We start from the raw sequence: 16,604 nt of genomic DNA, 5'->3' as shown, positions 1-16,604 counted from the left end.
TACTGGTAGAAATGTAGACTCAATAGTGGCCTTATTGGTAGTGAAGATGATGGCCTCGTGAGAAAGTAAAAGTTCTGATCATAGCAGCGAATCCGAATTATATGAGGAGTAGAATCGTTCTACACTGATATTTTGTTTAGTGATCACTTGTGAATTTTGTTTTTGAGAAAAGACATGAGTTTGAATCCAGTCAATGACTCGAGGAACTTTTGTGGCCTTTCTAACAACCTGACCGAGTTAGTTAGTCTCAGTCGAGGTTAGTAGCATGGCTTTTTCTCCAGGAAACTCGGGGTTTTCGTCAAGCAAAGAACAAATTGACTACAGAATACACGTAATTTGCAGACATATTATATACGGTGCAATATGAATTAAAGTTGCTGATGCACCTAAACCCTACAACAACCAACCAACATGCAATAAAACATTTTATTACCAAAATTCTCCATCTGAATTCTAGGTGCGTCTTATGGTCGGGAAAATAACTATAATTTATTTTGATATAAGAAAACGTTTAAATGAAATATTGTTTGAAGTTGGCAGAAGGTGGAAGGGCCGAGCTTCTACTTTCTACATCTGAAAACAAGGATAGATATACTCTGTTCTGCTTTGTTTGCATGTTTAAATGAAATACTCTGCATTAAGAACTTCTACATTGCAGGGAAGTTCTCGTGCCTGAAGGGAATCATTCAACTGAGGAGACGTTCTGGCTACTACATTATTAACATCTACATTCCGACCATCTTGATCGTTTTCATGTCTATGCTCACCTTCTGGGTCCCTCCTGAAGCCGTCCCTGCCCGCGTTACCCTCGGAGTCACCAGCCTGCTGACGATCGTAACGAAGCAGTACCAAGCCTCCCTGCCGTCCGTGTCGTATGTCATCGCGCTCAATGTATGGCTGTCGAGTTGTATCGGATTTGTGTTCTGCAGCCTTCTGGAATATGCGATGGTGATTGCTCTGATCACCGGACAGAAAGATCTCTCCAAGCGAAGGGAAGCGAGCCACACGGTGAGTGCCATTTCTGCTCGTTTTCTTTTAAAACTGTGGTCTAACTGCTCCAAAATAAGAATATTTGTAATCAATTAAACAGAATATTGTGGCCTGCGATGCAGTGGGCTGTTACGAAATTTGAAAGAGAAAATAGCTGCATACTAATCACTCGTGCCTTAGAGAGAAAGGTAATATTGTGCCGAGTGGATACAGTACTGCTTTTCTGTCTCTAAGATGTTTGAATGCATCTGATCAATATTAAAGTATTATATATACTGTACTGTACATCCGCCTGTATTCAGTCCTGGGTGTAATTACCGAGGCACACAACAGGATTATGAATCACTAACATCCCTCAGCTTACCTTGTCGTCATCGGGGATTTTAATCCCACACCAAAATGTACGTTCTACAAGAAGGTTTTCTGTTATTTATGCATTCCAAAGCATGACTGCATTGGAATGCATAATGGAATGAGGGGCTAGTTTAATAGGTGAAAAAAAAAAAAAAACTATTTATTAGGGTCACAGGAAAGTTTCATCTACCAATGTGTATTGTGTCTGTAAATTGCGTGTTTTTTCTGGTAGATTTGTCTGCTTTGCTGGACGAAAAACTCTATGTTCCGGGGGAAAACCTTGCTATCTCCGCCTGAGACCGACTAACTCATCCACGGAGTGAAAACGACCATAAAAGTTCTTCACATCATCGACGGGTTTCGAACCGAACAATTTTCACGCGGTGTGGGGAGGATGGTGACGATACCCTTGCGCTACCAGCGTAGGCAATTTCTTAGTTACACCTACCCTTTTCATGGAATGGGCCACTCCTTCAGTAAGAGTATCACATGTTTGTACCACGAAATATAAAACAGGTGAGGAGATACGTAGCAGAATGATGTAAGTGTGAAATTCAGTGATAGAATGGGCAAAAAGAAAGATAAAGTCATTTTGAACGTGATATGATAATCGGTGCCAGACTCTTCTTGAGAATCTCGGAAACTGCAACTCTGCTGAGATTTTCACGTACGACTGTGTGTGGTTTGAAGCAGCTCGTTGAGGATAGAGAATAACGGAGCCCAAAGGCTTGTTCTGAGCAACAGAAAGGCGACAGTCAGTCAAATAACAACCCAGTGCAAGAGTCGTTACCACAGAAGCATTCAGGACGCACAAGTCGTGTTTTTTTTTTTTTTTTTTTTTTGTTTTTTTTGTCACAGATCGCCTACCACAGCCATAACCGAACTAAATTCCACTCCTGTCAGCCAAAAATGAAACGTTGATCTGTTTCACCCTTGAAGGAAAGGCGAAAATATGACGGAATCAGCATAATTCCATGGACTCATCCTGAGAAGTGAACATTGAAGGATGGAGGTGGCGGCGTATTGGAAATATCAGTGGAACAAAATTTCACGAGGATAATAATATGCAATGTCACACGGTTAGAATTATGTCGATTCTAACCGTGTGAAAGAATGAATTCAGCCTACTGTAGTGGCTTCCCAGTCACCAGAACTCAATTGAATTGGATGAGGTGAAACGAACTCTTCGGAGTCGACACCTCCATCCATTCATCTTTTTTTTCTTTTTTTTTTTTTTTTGAAAAAAACAGTGGAATGGAAGAGATTGCAGGGGCTATATGCGTGTATTAATCTAATAGGAACTCCTCGCATCATTGACGGGATTTGAACCATTCATGGCATTTTCCAACTGGTGTGTGAAGGACGGTAATTATATTTATTATGCTATCGCAAGGGCGAATCAACATGGATCAGCATTCCAGATGACACACTTTAGACACCTCGTTGAGTCCAAGCCATGACGAATCCAGATTGTTCTGTGAGTCAAAGAGAGACTTATTCATTATTACGTTGGTTTATTCAAAGAAGTAAAGAGTGCGGTACTGCATTCTCCTAGCATTTATTGTGATGATTTATACTTCACAGATTGCTGTACGTGCGAGTGAACGTCTGATTCGGACTGTGGCATAAATATTTTTTAAAATTCTTTTTTAATACTTTTCAATTTTTTCTCTGGGGTTGATGCGTTACCGAGACATAACTGGCTCATCTGGGACAATGCGCAAAAGCACTTCCTTGTCTGGTCTGCAGGGAAGTGCTTTCTACTTAAACCAATTATTTTTTATTTTGTTTTTGTTATACTGTTAGCCTGCTTAGTAATAAGCTATCATATTAGGCTCACCTGGAAAGTAACTTTCAACTACCCATGTGTACTGCATCTGTATATTGCGTGTGTTCTCGGGTCGATTTGCCTGCTTTGCTGGACGAAAAACCCCAGTTTTACAGAGAGGAAAACTTTGCTATCTACGCATGAGACCGACTAATTCTACCAAGGAGTGAAAAAAGTCCATAAAAGATCCTCGTGTCATCAACGGGATTCGAACCCGGTGTGAGGAAGACGGTGACGATACCATTGTGCTACCGGCGCTGACCCTGCTTAGTAATAAGAGATCCGTTTGCTCTAATAAGATCGTCTTGATCCACGCAATGCCTTACATTTTGATGGATATTTCATTGATTTCAGAATTAGGGCCGAGACAGCTAAGGCCATTAGGCTTCGACTATATTCTGCTTTGCCTGTTTTTCTTGGAGAGAAATCTGAATTTTCGGGAGGAAAAGCGGTGCAGCTCTCGCCAAAAACCGATTATGCAGGCCATGATATTAAAAAAAAAAAAAAAAAAAAAAAAAAAAATCTATGAAATTGTGCCTGTCGAGACGTGTTCGTATCTTGGACATTGCCTGAAGCTAGAGACCCGTTAAAGAAGTATAGCAACAGCAAGAACAGCAAAATAAAAATACAAAATGATGATTTTTTTCAGAAAAAGCACATCCTCGCTATACGCGTCCCCAATTGTAAAAGGATGGCTATTGGCTTACGCGTAGACAGTAAAAGTAGTTTCCCAGACAGAGGTACAATTCAAATAATGGTCCAAATAGTTTTAGAGATGTTCGGGAACTCCCTCTCATTCTGTTCTGTTGTGTTCACGAAACCTTTCGCCATCCCCTACAGCTGTTTCTGTGCTTACTGGCGTCTCATCAGTGAGATCCAGGCAGAGGAAAAACGTTTTTAATTCCAGATGGCTGCAAGAGTAGACACGGGGGAAAGGACAGAAATAATTGGACTTCAAACTACTGAACTGTAACCAATTTCCTAAAAAAATACGGGAATTGAAACCACTAAGATAGAAATTATACCCAAAAAAACATATCAAACAACCAAAATTTAAAATACTGGAAGTGACATTAAATCATAGAAAGAGAGTCACTACACTAGCAGAAATATATAACACCGGACTATTTTACATAATACTGACCATACATTACATAGATTACAGATATACAATATCTTAACGTCTCGTGGTCTTAGTTGCCTTGACGAAGAAAACGGCTCACGCAGTAACTTATTCTGAAAATAATTGATCATCAGAGACATTGAAGATTCACGGATCACATACCCATAATTAATTATCTACTAATTAGCTGATTCTTCAGTGAACAGATTACTCAAGACAATTCAGTTTACAGGGCATCAGTTTATGGCGGTTTTTCAGTTGGAATCAAGGTTTATCGTTTATCCGTGAATCTTCAATGTCTCTGATGATCACTTATTTTCAGAATAAGTTACAGCGTGAGCCGTTTTCTTCGTCAAGGCAACTAAGACCATGGAGGAAAGATTTACTAAGAGTAAAGCTGTATTTTGGCCTGATGAAGGTTGAAGATGGTTATGGAGCTTATCATAACTAACTTATCTAAAATTCTGGATTAAATGTTAATAAATATAATCGGTATGTAATTCTAGATGAAAGATTTTGGACATTTCCTTGTAGAGTTTTATTGCATCTTTCAATGGGGGGTTTGCTACAATTAAGCAGAGTGTAGTATATATTAAAGTCAATAATATTAAATTGAAGAAGGGTGCTGTATGATTGCAAAAATGCTAAAACGAAATCCTTCTTTAATAGGTACTGAAAGCGAGGACTGAAGAAACCCGTGAGATAAATCAAGACAGGCAAGCGCTTCAGTATGAACTTCGGAAGGTAAGCTTTAATAACAGACCTTTGAACTTTATATGAGTATAAGAATTACGTCTGGATTGTTAAGACGTGAAATGAGGTTCTTGATGTGCATATTAATGGAGTATTATCAGTTGCTGATTTTAGCAGAGTCAGTAAAGTATTGTACAGCTTCCAGACCCGTGCCCAGTTAGTTTTTTTACTTTTATTTTTTTATTTTTTACGTTTTCTCTTGGGCTAAGTTAAGTAGGTCTTGCAAACGAGCACTATCTCATGAGACACAAAACTTTTCACCACCAGGTATAACGTATTGTTTACTTTTGTTTTCAGCATTCCTGCCGACACCTATATTAAAAGGACAGAACGATGCAACGAAGCAATACTTATGCAGCATCATCCGGAAAATAAATTAATAAATCGGGGATTTTCAACACTTTTGGAATATTTTCAAATTCACAACTTTTTGGGGGATTTTTTTCGGAATTTTCGACTTTTTTTCTGATTTCCTAATAAAAAAAATTACGTTTGGGAGCCTTTAGGTTGAACTGATCTATGAGAACGCAACAACTCTCCCATATTCCGACACTATCTCCTAATCAAAACTCGAAAGGCAGAATAATTAAAGACTGTTAGTTATCATTAAGAACATTATCCAAAGTGAATGGAAAAGTTCCAATCCATCAATAACGTGAGGAATTTTTACGGGCTTTATTTCGCAACATACATGGCTCAGTTGGTCTCAGGGAGGGATATGTTTTATATCCAGGAAAATCAGGATTTTAACTTATTGAACAGAAAACAAACCCGAAGAATACACACAATTACTGATAATATATATATATATATATATATATACTGACGCCTCACAGCCTTAGTTATTTTGTTGCTTAACACACATCACCATGAACAGTACACATCGGCGTGTGTGGTATTAGCTACAAGCACAGTTCTTGTTTATATTCCGGCACGACCACCAGGTCAGTGGAGTTTACAACAAATCATCAATACAAACAATCATATTTATCAATCACTGGCTTGTATCCCGATCCACTCAAAGAGAGCGTGCTATTACACTCTCGCTCCTGATCACTCGATTACGTCAATTCATATAATCACTGTCCTTCACATACCCGGTGGAAAAGACCTGAGTTCGAATCCCGTCAGTAACGCGTGGGTTTTTATAGGCCCTTTTTCCCAACGTGGTTGAATTAGTCGGTTTTTCTCCCGAAAACTCGGGTTTATTGCCCGACAAACAGCAAATCGACCACAGACAGAGCCTAACTTGAGGATATGCGTGCCCTAGGCAAAAGTATTTTTGGGGTCCCGCTAAAAATGTTTATTATGAAATGACATTTAATGTTTTTGGATTAATAATAATAACGATAAATGGATAAGTTTTGCTGGCGTTTTGTAAAGTCATGGCGCCAATGGCGCATTCAAAAAGTCATCTTGTCAATAATTTTTTCTTGAAACTGCTTTTTAAATTACTATACTATTCTGCTCTAAGATGAGGCGGCTCAATACCATACAGTTTAACACTTCTTATTTGATACAGATGAATGTATTTCACAAAACAAAGATTAACTTGCGGACACAGAAAGGTGACTAATCAGGAGAATATATTAGTTACTTAGAGACTCAGTTACATTGCAAAATAAGATGTTATCAATAATTCCCAATGCTCTGAAACAACTAATACTCTACAAACCGAAATCAAAATTAAGACATAAATAAAATACAAAATTCACTGCAGGAAATGGCAAAAACAAAAATATACCATCTATGTAAAACAGAAGGTTCCCAACCCGTGGGTCCCGACCCCATTTGGTGTCGTGGAAGAAGTTCAAGGGCTCGCGAGGAAATGAGAAATAAGAGACCAAAACATAATACTTTTATCATATCGCTTGACATTGTAGTTACTAAAATATCGACAATGTAAAATTGGCAACACTCCTACGAGACCTCATCGTAGCTCCTGCAATGTCACGTGTTACCGTTTTGGCTGTGCCCATTGCCATTTGCGGACCCCTCAAAGTACATGCCTAGGCCTAAGATAGGCCCTGACCATAGAACACGCGCGATTTACAGAATATTATATATGGAACAATATGGTCTAAGCTGCTGATGCGCCTAAAACCCTACAACATTCGGCTCTATCTTCTCGGCCTTTTGGCTTTGGCCGAGAAGATAGAGCCATCATCCACCACTTGACTGAATTATTTGCATTTTTATTTCCGTTTATTAATTTGTGAGCCAGAGTGTTAGTGCGTGAGGGAAGAATTTTGTTATTTTATTCTCTTTAAGGAAAATCCTGAAATCGAATAATACAGCTCAGAACGAAAACACTGCTATAAATTTCTGGGATCTGCCATCGGAATTGAACTCTAGAAGTTTGAAAACGAGTGCCATGTGGACATGTGTGTGTGTGTGTATAGGTAGGGTGGCTCCTAGAACGTCCGTTCAAATCCACCTCGTTTCTTTGTACGTTGAACAGACTCTGCAAAACAGGCCAGCGTGTAATATAGTGCAATGTTCGTGTAGTTTAATGCATGTTATGTTGTTGTGTTATGCTGACCTCTTGGCTACCCAGAAGCAGCTATCACCAGGAAGGCTGCTTCTAGATACTCGTCCACACCACGGGAAGGTGGGCCAGTTCCAGTAGATGGGACGCATAAGGTCTCAGGTTATGAGACAACGACACCTAAAAAAAAAAAAAAAAAAATCCTCTGGGGGCCCAATCCAGAGCTTTAAAAAAAAAAAAAAAAAAAAAAATATATATATATATATATATATATATATAAATAAATAAATAAATAAAATAAATAAAAAAAATAAATAAATAAATAAAAATAATAATAATTAAAAAAAATATAATAATAATAAAATAAAATAAAAATAAAAAAAATAAATAAAATAAAATAATAATAATAAATTAAATAAATATAAATAAATAATAATAATATAAAAAAAAAATCCTCCTCATCATCACCATTAGTCTCTTGGGCATTCTGGACACACTTCGGTAATGTTTTCAACACACTATTTCGGTTCAAGTGTTTAACAGGCGTTTCCTCAGTTCAAAGGCTCCCTTTGCAAAATCCTGGAATAATTGAAATACACTCCTATTAGATAAGAACACCTCTTCCCGACATAACTCATTTTCAGCAATGATTTCCCTGATTATTTCCCTGACATTATCATAAATTGTACACACATATAATATATGGTGCCAACTTTCAACCTCACCACAAAAACAGAGATCTGTATCCGAAAGTCCCAACTGAAATAATTTCGCTTTCATCGAGCCGTGACCTGTTACTAAAAATGATGTTTGTAAACTTGGTGTAAACCAGCTTCGAACTGTTCTGTCACTTAAAAAGGTAACATCAGGAATAAATTTCTTTGTCACTCGACCAGAAGATACGGTGTCCCATCTTGTTTGCCACAAGTTAACAATCTCGTTTAAACATCTTCTCTTCTCCCTCTTAATGTCAGAATTTATGTCAACTTCTATACCAAGAAGTCTAGTAGATATTTTCTTCTTAATGCCATAGCACAGCCCTCGATAAGCCACGAACAAATCCAAGGGGACTGCCCCAGCTATCACTTGAAGTGCAGTCGTAGCTACAGTTCTACATACCCTTAATATACTGAGAAGCATTGTTCTTTGTAGTGAGTTTAATTTAGCCTGAAATCTAACAAGAGCCACTCTGTGGGACCAAACTCCCGCTGCATACGTAACCATAGGCAGAAACACCACCTTATAATATAAAAATAAAGTTTTATTGGACACACCCCAATCTCCTCTTGATACTCTTATAATATAACCGGCAAATTTCCTGATCTTGCTATGTAGATGTGTTATATGCGCATAATAAGACAACTTGTGATCAATAATGAGCCCCAAGTATTTAGTTTCAGAAACCATAGTCAGCTGTCTCCCATTTAATTTTATTTGCGGCGGTCGTCCCAAATCAAGTTTTGTTTTAAAAAGCATCATTTTGGTCTTTTGGGGGCTAATGGTAAGCTTAAATCCTTGTGCCCAGGTATTAATATCATTTATTACACGGTTTGCATTTTGCTCCAAATCGTGTCGTGATCGACCTGCCACAATTAATGTGACATCATCAGCAAAAGCTATCACGTGACAATTTACTTGTGGTCGACCAGCCAGTTCTGTAGCACCAAATTCCAAATGGAAGGACCTAATACAGAGCCCTGAGGGCAACCTCGCGTGATTTGTCTTTGAAGGAGAAAATGTTTAGACCTTACAGTCACATATCTCTCAGAAAAATAACTCCTGAACAGACTGTATAACTGCTTAGAACACTCAGCACGACACAGTTGAGAAAGAGCTGCCTCCCACCATACTGAGTCGAACGCACCTTCAAAATCTATATATATAGCAAGTTCATATTTTGAATCAGAGTTTGAAATGTATGTATGAAAGTCCAGAAGAGCATCCTCGCACGATTTCCTCGGTGTAAAACCATACTGATTAGGTGTAATCATGTCATGGCGTTCTAACAATTCTTGTAAACGTATTGCCATTAACCTCTCTAACACTTTCCCCAGATTAGCCAACAAAGCAATTGGACGGTACGACTTAGGCTCAATTAAAGGTTTCCCAGGCTTCCTAATTAGCCTCAATAAAGCAATCTTCCATTTCAATGGAAACAGTCCTTCCTCTAAGCACTTATTATATAACAAAAGTAACATGTTAGGTATCAACTTAAAAAACCTCACTATAAATGCATTCTCAATCAAATCTATTCCTGGACATTTTGCAAAATTAAGTTTCTTTAACACCCCTGCCAGTTCATCTATTGTAAACGCCATGGTATTACCTCTAGCTACATAATACTGATTTTTTCTCCGCAGTTCGGATTGGCACTGTGAGTCTAAGATGGGATCGTCAACCGGGAACAGCCTGGTTAATATTGCATCTACTGAATCCTCCCAGCCAATAGTCTCAGTAGAATCCTCTTGAATTGTATTAAATACCTCCAAACTTCTCAGTTTATCTCTTGACAACTTATATAGCAAACCCCAGGGATCATTTCTCCCCGATTCTTTCACAAACAATCGCCAGGTTTCTCTCTTCCGAGTTGCCATGGTTCTCTTGTAATTATTCTTAAGAGATACGTAATTTTCATGCAATCTAACTACCTCAGAATGACCCCAGTTCCGATGCCGCTGGTACTGTCTCCTAGCTCGATATACAGCCCGTCGTAAGATAGTCAGTTCGTTTGTCCACCATGGGCAGGATTTTAGTTTTATTACCTTCTTCCTACCTGACTTATATGCCGCTCTTACTATTGAATCCTCTATAGTATTAGCTAAATATATTGCAGATTCACGAACTATCTGTTGTTGTTTATCCGAGGAAAACTCCCGAAGAACAGAAGCTTCATAAATTGACCAATCAAACGATTTCAATGAAAACCGTACAATGTGCGGTATCCGATCTTGAGTACCAGTTAAATCCGGCACATTCTTCACATAAAACAATATGGCTCGATGATCACTTGATGTCCAATCAGGCATTACCTTCCAGTTACAAATACAATGTCTAATACCAGAAGTTGTTATAGTTAAATAAATATTAGATTCACCCATTGGTCCACAGAAAGTAGACAGTTGATTTGACTTGTTCATTACAAATAAATTATGGCTCGATAAAAACTCTTCCAGCAATAAACCTCTCATGTCAGATGTTGCACTATACCACAACGGAGACTTTGCGTTAGCGTCTGTCGAAATAATCACTTGTTTAGGTCTTAAAATGAGCAACACATACTCTAAATAATCCACACAATTATTAAAGTCCATTGAAGGAGCACAATACAGAGATATAAAATAGAATTGAACATTTGCCGAGGCCACCATAACACATGTAGCGAACTGGTTGCATAACCTATGAACAACCACTACGTCTAGATCTCTATTATTGACCACAATTCCAGTTTTAGGCTCTTCCTGCACCGGTTGTATTATTCGTGACGTTAAGGGATAATCAAATATTCTAGATGTTTGCTCACCTGGAACTCTAGCCCAATAAGGTTCCTGTATTGCCACCAAATCAATTTGAAAATCCTCACTAATCTTCCTAATCTCGTCCGCTACCAATCTCGATCGTTGTCCATTAATCTGCATTATTTTAATTCCTGTAGAATAAAAAACTTCAGTTAACTCAGGATCTTCTTCCAACCCCCTTTCTCTTCGTTCATTACAACTATTCATTAGCAGTCCGAGTTCGTACCATTTCCAGTGCTCTTTGATATTCTGGGCATCTAACGTCCCTTACTGAATGGCAAAAATCCCGCTTACGGCGCTTGCAGTTAGCACAGCTTGGCTCCTGATCTTTGTTTGGGCATTCGGCGTATACATGCCCCCTTTTGCACAATGACCACAAGTAGGGGAGCTGTGAGTACAATATTTCGTAACGTGTCCATATCCAAGACATAAAAAGCATCTGGAAACTATAGTAAAGGGGCGGTGCCTATGCGCACTTACTGCCAAGTATAAACGATCCAATGTGGATATAAGCTTATATAACCTTGGGGAGAGAGTAATAACCCAGTGTACAAAAGCTGTACTTCTAGACTTGGTTGTAAACCTAAAACTTGTGTCTTTCTTAACTTCCTCGAACGTGATCCCGCGTTCTTCCAGATTCTTACAGTATAATTCTTCAATGATATCTTCCTGACTTAACTCCTTAGGAATATCATATATAATCACTGATGGGTTGCCCTTTTTGGGAACACCCGTTGTTATTCCAACAGACGCCAAAGAATCCGATGCAGCTATATTCACCAAATCCGTCTTCATAGCTGTTTCTAATAACACACCTTTATTTCGCACCAACCGTAGAGCTCGGACTTTCACTGACTTAAATTCATTTTTTAAAGCATTTGCCACAGCAGTTTTCACTTCAGAACTCGATTTAAGCTCACTACTATCAGAAGCTCGAAGAATCATAAGATTTTCCCCAGACCTGGGTATTCCTTCCTTAGGACGAGTACCACTCGCTATCTCCGCATAAGTACGCTTTACTTCCACCCCCTGCACTTGCGCGTGATCTTGACTACCTATTACACCCTCCTCTTCACTCACTACTTCTTTGTGGGCCTCAGTCTTACTACAAGGCTCAGACGAAAATGTTTGAATTAAGTGTTCTAATAAATTCGCCCGTTTACTAATCTCAGCATTTAAAGCTCTAAGTTTTTCATTTTCTATTAATACAGCCGTAGTCGCTGTTTCTAACTTAGCCCACTTGTCCATAATTATGTCTCCTGCCTTCTTTGTAACCTTATTAACGTCTGCCAAGAGGAAGCTCCTAATATCTTTCCTCATTTTAGAGATCTCCTCACACCTTGACGATACATCTTGTACATTGTATAGCTCATCAGTCATAGTTTCAACATCCTGACTTGGTATAAGTTGCACCTCAGTATTATTCACAGCTACTTGTTCACTAACTTCCTCTTCATGCGCTAACTGAATGTCCGTATTCCCACAAGCTCTAAACTGATCCTGACTACGTCCTCGAGAGTATACAAACTCCCCATATTTTATAAACTCTTCCCGCGACTGTGGCATTTTAGGTGGCAGTAGGGGGGAACCGTCTTCCCCTGTATCAGATCCCACTGTATGCTTCCTAACTGTTCCACTTGATCCTTCCATAATTCTTATTAAATTCAATTATCCAGCTACACAGCTAACAATATGTTAGTTCTTGTTATTTTCAAACAGTAAACACAAACTAATTACTTTGCAGTGAAAACTAATCAACTGCTAGATTATCCAAAAAAAAAAAAAAAAAAAAAAAAACACATACAGAACAATAAACCAGTACGCTATTCTTTTCTACTGATCCTTATTGATATTAATAAATATTAGTTTCCAAAAATAAATAGTTTTCAAACAAAACAGTAATTCTGACTATGTATAATCAGACTACTCCCACCTCATAAAAGCAGAACAACCGCTACTATTTCTATGTGCTATGAGGCGAAGAAAACACGGAGCACAGTAGAAATGCGACCGCACACACGACGAAAACGAGTGCCAGGCGGTCAAGTGATTATTTCACCGCGGAGGTGTCACCGCAGTGAAACAAGTACCGGAGGTCCTTGCACCTAAACATTCAGGTGCCGCCGTACATAAAATACTATGCACTTAGTACTCGTACCTTGTTACAAGCATAAGAAGTAGCTACCGATCCAGGTGGTTGTGCTATCGATGTAAAGCAACCAAAACCAGAACGTTAGTCGTTATGCTAACTAGTAGATATAATCAGCCTTTTGAGAATAAAGAAAGATTGGTTTAATAAATTCAAAGTTAGTAATAATCTCAATGATTACAGAACGTTTTCTTATTTTAGAAAAGAAGTGAAATATAGAATTAAAATTGCTTTAAAAAATATTTAGCTTCAATAGAATCCTCAGCTATTAAGAAAAACAATCTCAGTCTATTTTGGAATCACTGGAACAGATATAAACAGCAATCAAAAATAGAAAACAAATACATCATTACCTACGATGGAAGAATTCATGAATTTCTTTGACAAACTATATTCATCAAATAATGAGATAAACAATGAAACGAATACTTTTCAGAATGATATGGGAAATGACCTTTTCTGTACTTTTGAAATCACCCCAGACATATCAGTTGCAACTATTAGTAAATTCCCTTTGAACTATAACACCACCCTGGATAATATTCCAATGGGGTTTTTGAAAAATTGTTATATCGTATTAAGAAAACAACTGCTACACTTTATTAACACTATATTCAAAACTGGGCATTTACCCATCAATCTCAAGGTAACTACCATTTGCCACTTGTATAAGAAAGGTGATTTTTAGGCCTATCCACAAAACTAGCCCAATGACTAAAGTTGTGGAACATATTGTTTATAGACAACTAATTGTCTTCCACAATAAATTACATTTCTCTCATCATGGTTTTATTGAAGCAAGGTCGACGATCACAAACTTACTTACAATGGAACATGATATTAGGGAAGCCCTTGACAAAAACAGACAATTCGACGTCATTTATATAGATCTTCAAAAGCTTTTGATTCAGTTTCCCATCAAATTTTGTGTAATGAACCGGGTGTAATAGGACTTGCTCTTACTTAGTTTCAGGACTATTTTCACAATCGGAAAAGTATTATTTGTTATAATGACGTTCACTCGGAGCTCATTAATATTCAGAGGGGTGTTCCACAGGGTTCCTCTCTTGGCCCTTTACTTTTTAGTATTTTTCTTAATGATATATCCGCTTGTCTTCAGAAAGCCAAAGTCAGTATTCTTACCTACGCAGACGACATGAAATTGTACAAAGACAGTCTTTGGATCGTGAGGAGCTGCAAAAAGGTATTCAATTAATATACCAATGGATTAAAAGTCATGGACTATTGATAAATGTCGTGTCATTACCATTTCAAATCTTCATAAACAATTTTTCATCTGTTACAATTACATTTTAGAATCTTTGCATATTAATAGAACTCGTGAAATAAAAGATTTAGGAATTTTAAGGACTAGTAATGGATCTTACACAACTCATATTAATAAAGTAACTGCCAGAGCCTCTAAATTACTTGGCTTAATCAAAAGGGCTTCTTTTGACTTTGTTTGCCCTGACATCCCAAAACTTGTTTATACATCTTTTGTTCGTCCAATTTTGTTCATCCAGTTGGGTCCTTTTGATATAAATAATATTAATACGCTCGAAAGGGTTCAAAAATCTCTCATCAGAATTAAAATATTTTATGTATAAATTGGTGTAATACTGGTGTAACATTTTTAACCTTCCCATGTTAAGTGTTAGAAGGAATATGTTTGACTGCTTCCTTCTACATTCGATTATTCAAAAATGCAAAATAAACGCTCCATTGCTACTCTCGTGTATTAACTTCAATTATCCCCCTAGGCCTTTGAGGGAACAAAAATTATTTCACATCTCCAAATTTAGGACAAATCATCTTAGATTTGAATTTTTCAACAGAATAGCTGCTTTGTTAAATGAAAATAAAATTTATATTTTTATTAATAAAACTAGCGTTAAAAATGAATATCACAAACTGTTGTTTTAGCCCATTCATGTTTTTTATTAATTTTTATATTTTAACTTTACTGAAGTTTATTTGTTTTACTTTTATATTTATGTCATGTTGTTATTATATTTCAAACTGTGTTTCACAAATGTAAGGCTTTTTGCTGTTTTTTGTGATTAATAAAAAAAAAATAGAAACAACTTGGGGGTCGTGGGTTGCTCATTGTTCAAGGAATCGCCAAACGGAAATTTCTTGAATAGTGGATCAGCGCGAGTACGCACTCCACATCTTCTGCTGCACTTCTTCGGACGCAGCTTCCACTGCTGGTGCAGAAGAGGATGCAGTTGATGTAACTGTGGTTGGTCTAATTAATCTTTTCGTTTTTTTCGTTTACAGCTCGCCTCAGATGAAGAACCCGAGGACTCGAGACCCCCGGAGAACAGCCGGAGGATCGAAGCAATTTTGATGAGCTGGAATGCTCATAAGATCGATAGCTACGCGAGGTTCCTCTTTCCCGTCACATTCATCCTGCAGGCTGCCATCTACTGGGCCGTGTGCACCTCGCAGAATTAGCAGCTCTGTCTCTGTAATTTTTATGCGTCTTAAAGCAATTAAAGCACCTTTCTTAAGTGCCATTTCGTTTAAGTGCATTTCTGACAACACTCACGCAGTACACTAATGAAAGTCGGTGCTGTCCTGTGAAGGAGTAACAAATGCGTTCAGTGTGAGTCCACTTTAAGTACACATCATGGGCGTGCTATCCCTGCTCGTTGAACTAGAGGTCTGGTACCAATGCTTCGTGAGTGAGCTGGGTGTCTGCTGTTCCAGATAGCTTGTCCTCTGCCTCTCCAGTACCACCCGCCATCCAATTTACATAAAAACACACCTGAGTTTGGAGACAAAGTTTTGAATACTTTTAAGGCGCTTGAATTAAAGTGGGGCATTTTCCGAGGAAGACTCTCGGTTATGAAGAATTTGCCAATTCCTAGGCCATTGTTTCAGTGAAAATTGGCATTTCACCATTGGGAAGCTAGGCATTTGGATGTGGTCATTCGTAATCCTTGCATAATGATGGAACAGTATATTTCCTTGTGCAATCTTTCGGTATAATTATAACATTTAAATGTCATTAGGTTATTTCGAAGTCATCATTAGAACAGCATCAAAATTTACGGGATTTACGATCGCGGCACCTCTGGAAAAAAAAAAGTTTCCTTCTTTTCACTTTCTTGTCCTCATTTTCGTTTTTCGAGCTTATGACACTGGCAGCAAAGATGGCGTCACAGACCACTCCCTGCCCGTGTTCGAATTTAACTTCAATGTGAAGTCCCCATTTCAAGAATCTGCATTCACTCTGTGTGCATTCATTTACAGCGAGTTGTTTCCGTACGCATAGTTTCCCTGATTACAAAAATTCGCCACTGACGTATTTTTGATACCAGCCATCCAGGCCGACATCTTCTCCAACATCTGCGTGAATCCGGTACACTGCTGAAAGGTTGCCGACCTTCGCATTA

General features: G+C 38.1%; 1 protein-coding gene across 3 annotated transcripts in view; it reads left to right on the top strand.

The window, feature by feature from the left end:
- The window catches only part of LOC150089089 (glycine receptor subunit alpha-2-like), a 77,515-nt gene extending 61,822 nt beyond the window's left edge, over window positions 1-15,693 (top strand). For all 3 annotated transcript variants that reach the window (XM_090371048.1, XM_090371049.1, XM_090371050.1), the window contains 3 exons: window positions 659-1,008; window positions 4,965-5,039; window positions 15,484-15,693. In XM_090371048.1, coding sequence (XP_090227174.1) covers window positions 659-1,008; window positions 4,965-5,039; window positions 15,484-15,660 — 602 coding nt within the window. In that variant the 3' untranslated portion in view covers window positions 15,661-15,693. The remainder of the gene's footprint in view (window positions 1-658; window positions 1,009-4,964; window positions 5,040-15,483) is intronic.
- Window positions 15,694-16,604: the final 911 nt, after the last annotated feature.

Source organism: Mastigoproctus giganteus, chromosome 3 (genome assembly GCF_048544385.1).
Source record: "Mastigoproctus giganteus isolate SK-2022 chromosome 3, ASM4854438v1, whole genome shotgun sequence".
Classification (NCBI taxonomy): Eukaryota; Metazoa; Arthropoda; class Arachnida; order Uropygi; family Thelyphonidae; genus Mastigoproctus; species Mastigoproctus giganteus.
This window is presented reverse-complemented; position numbering and strand designations above follow the sequence as displayed.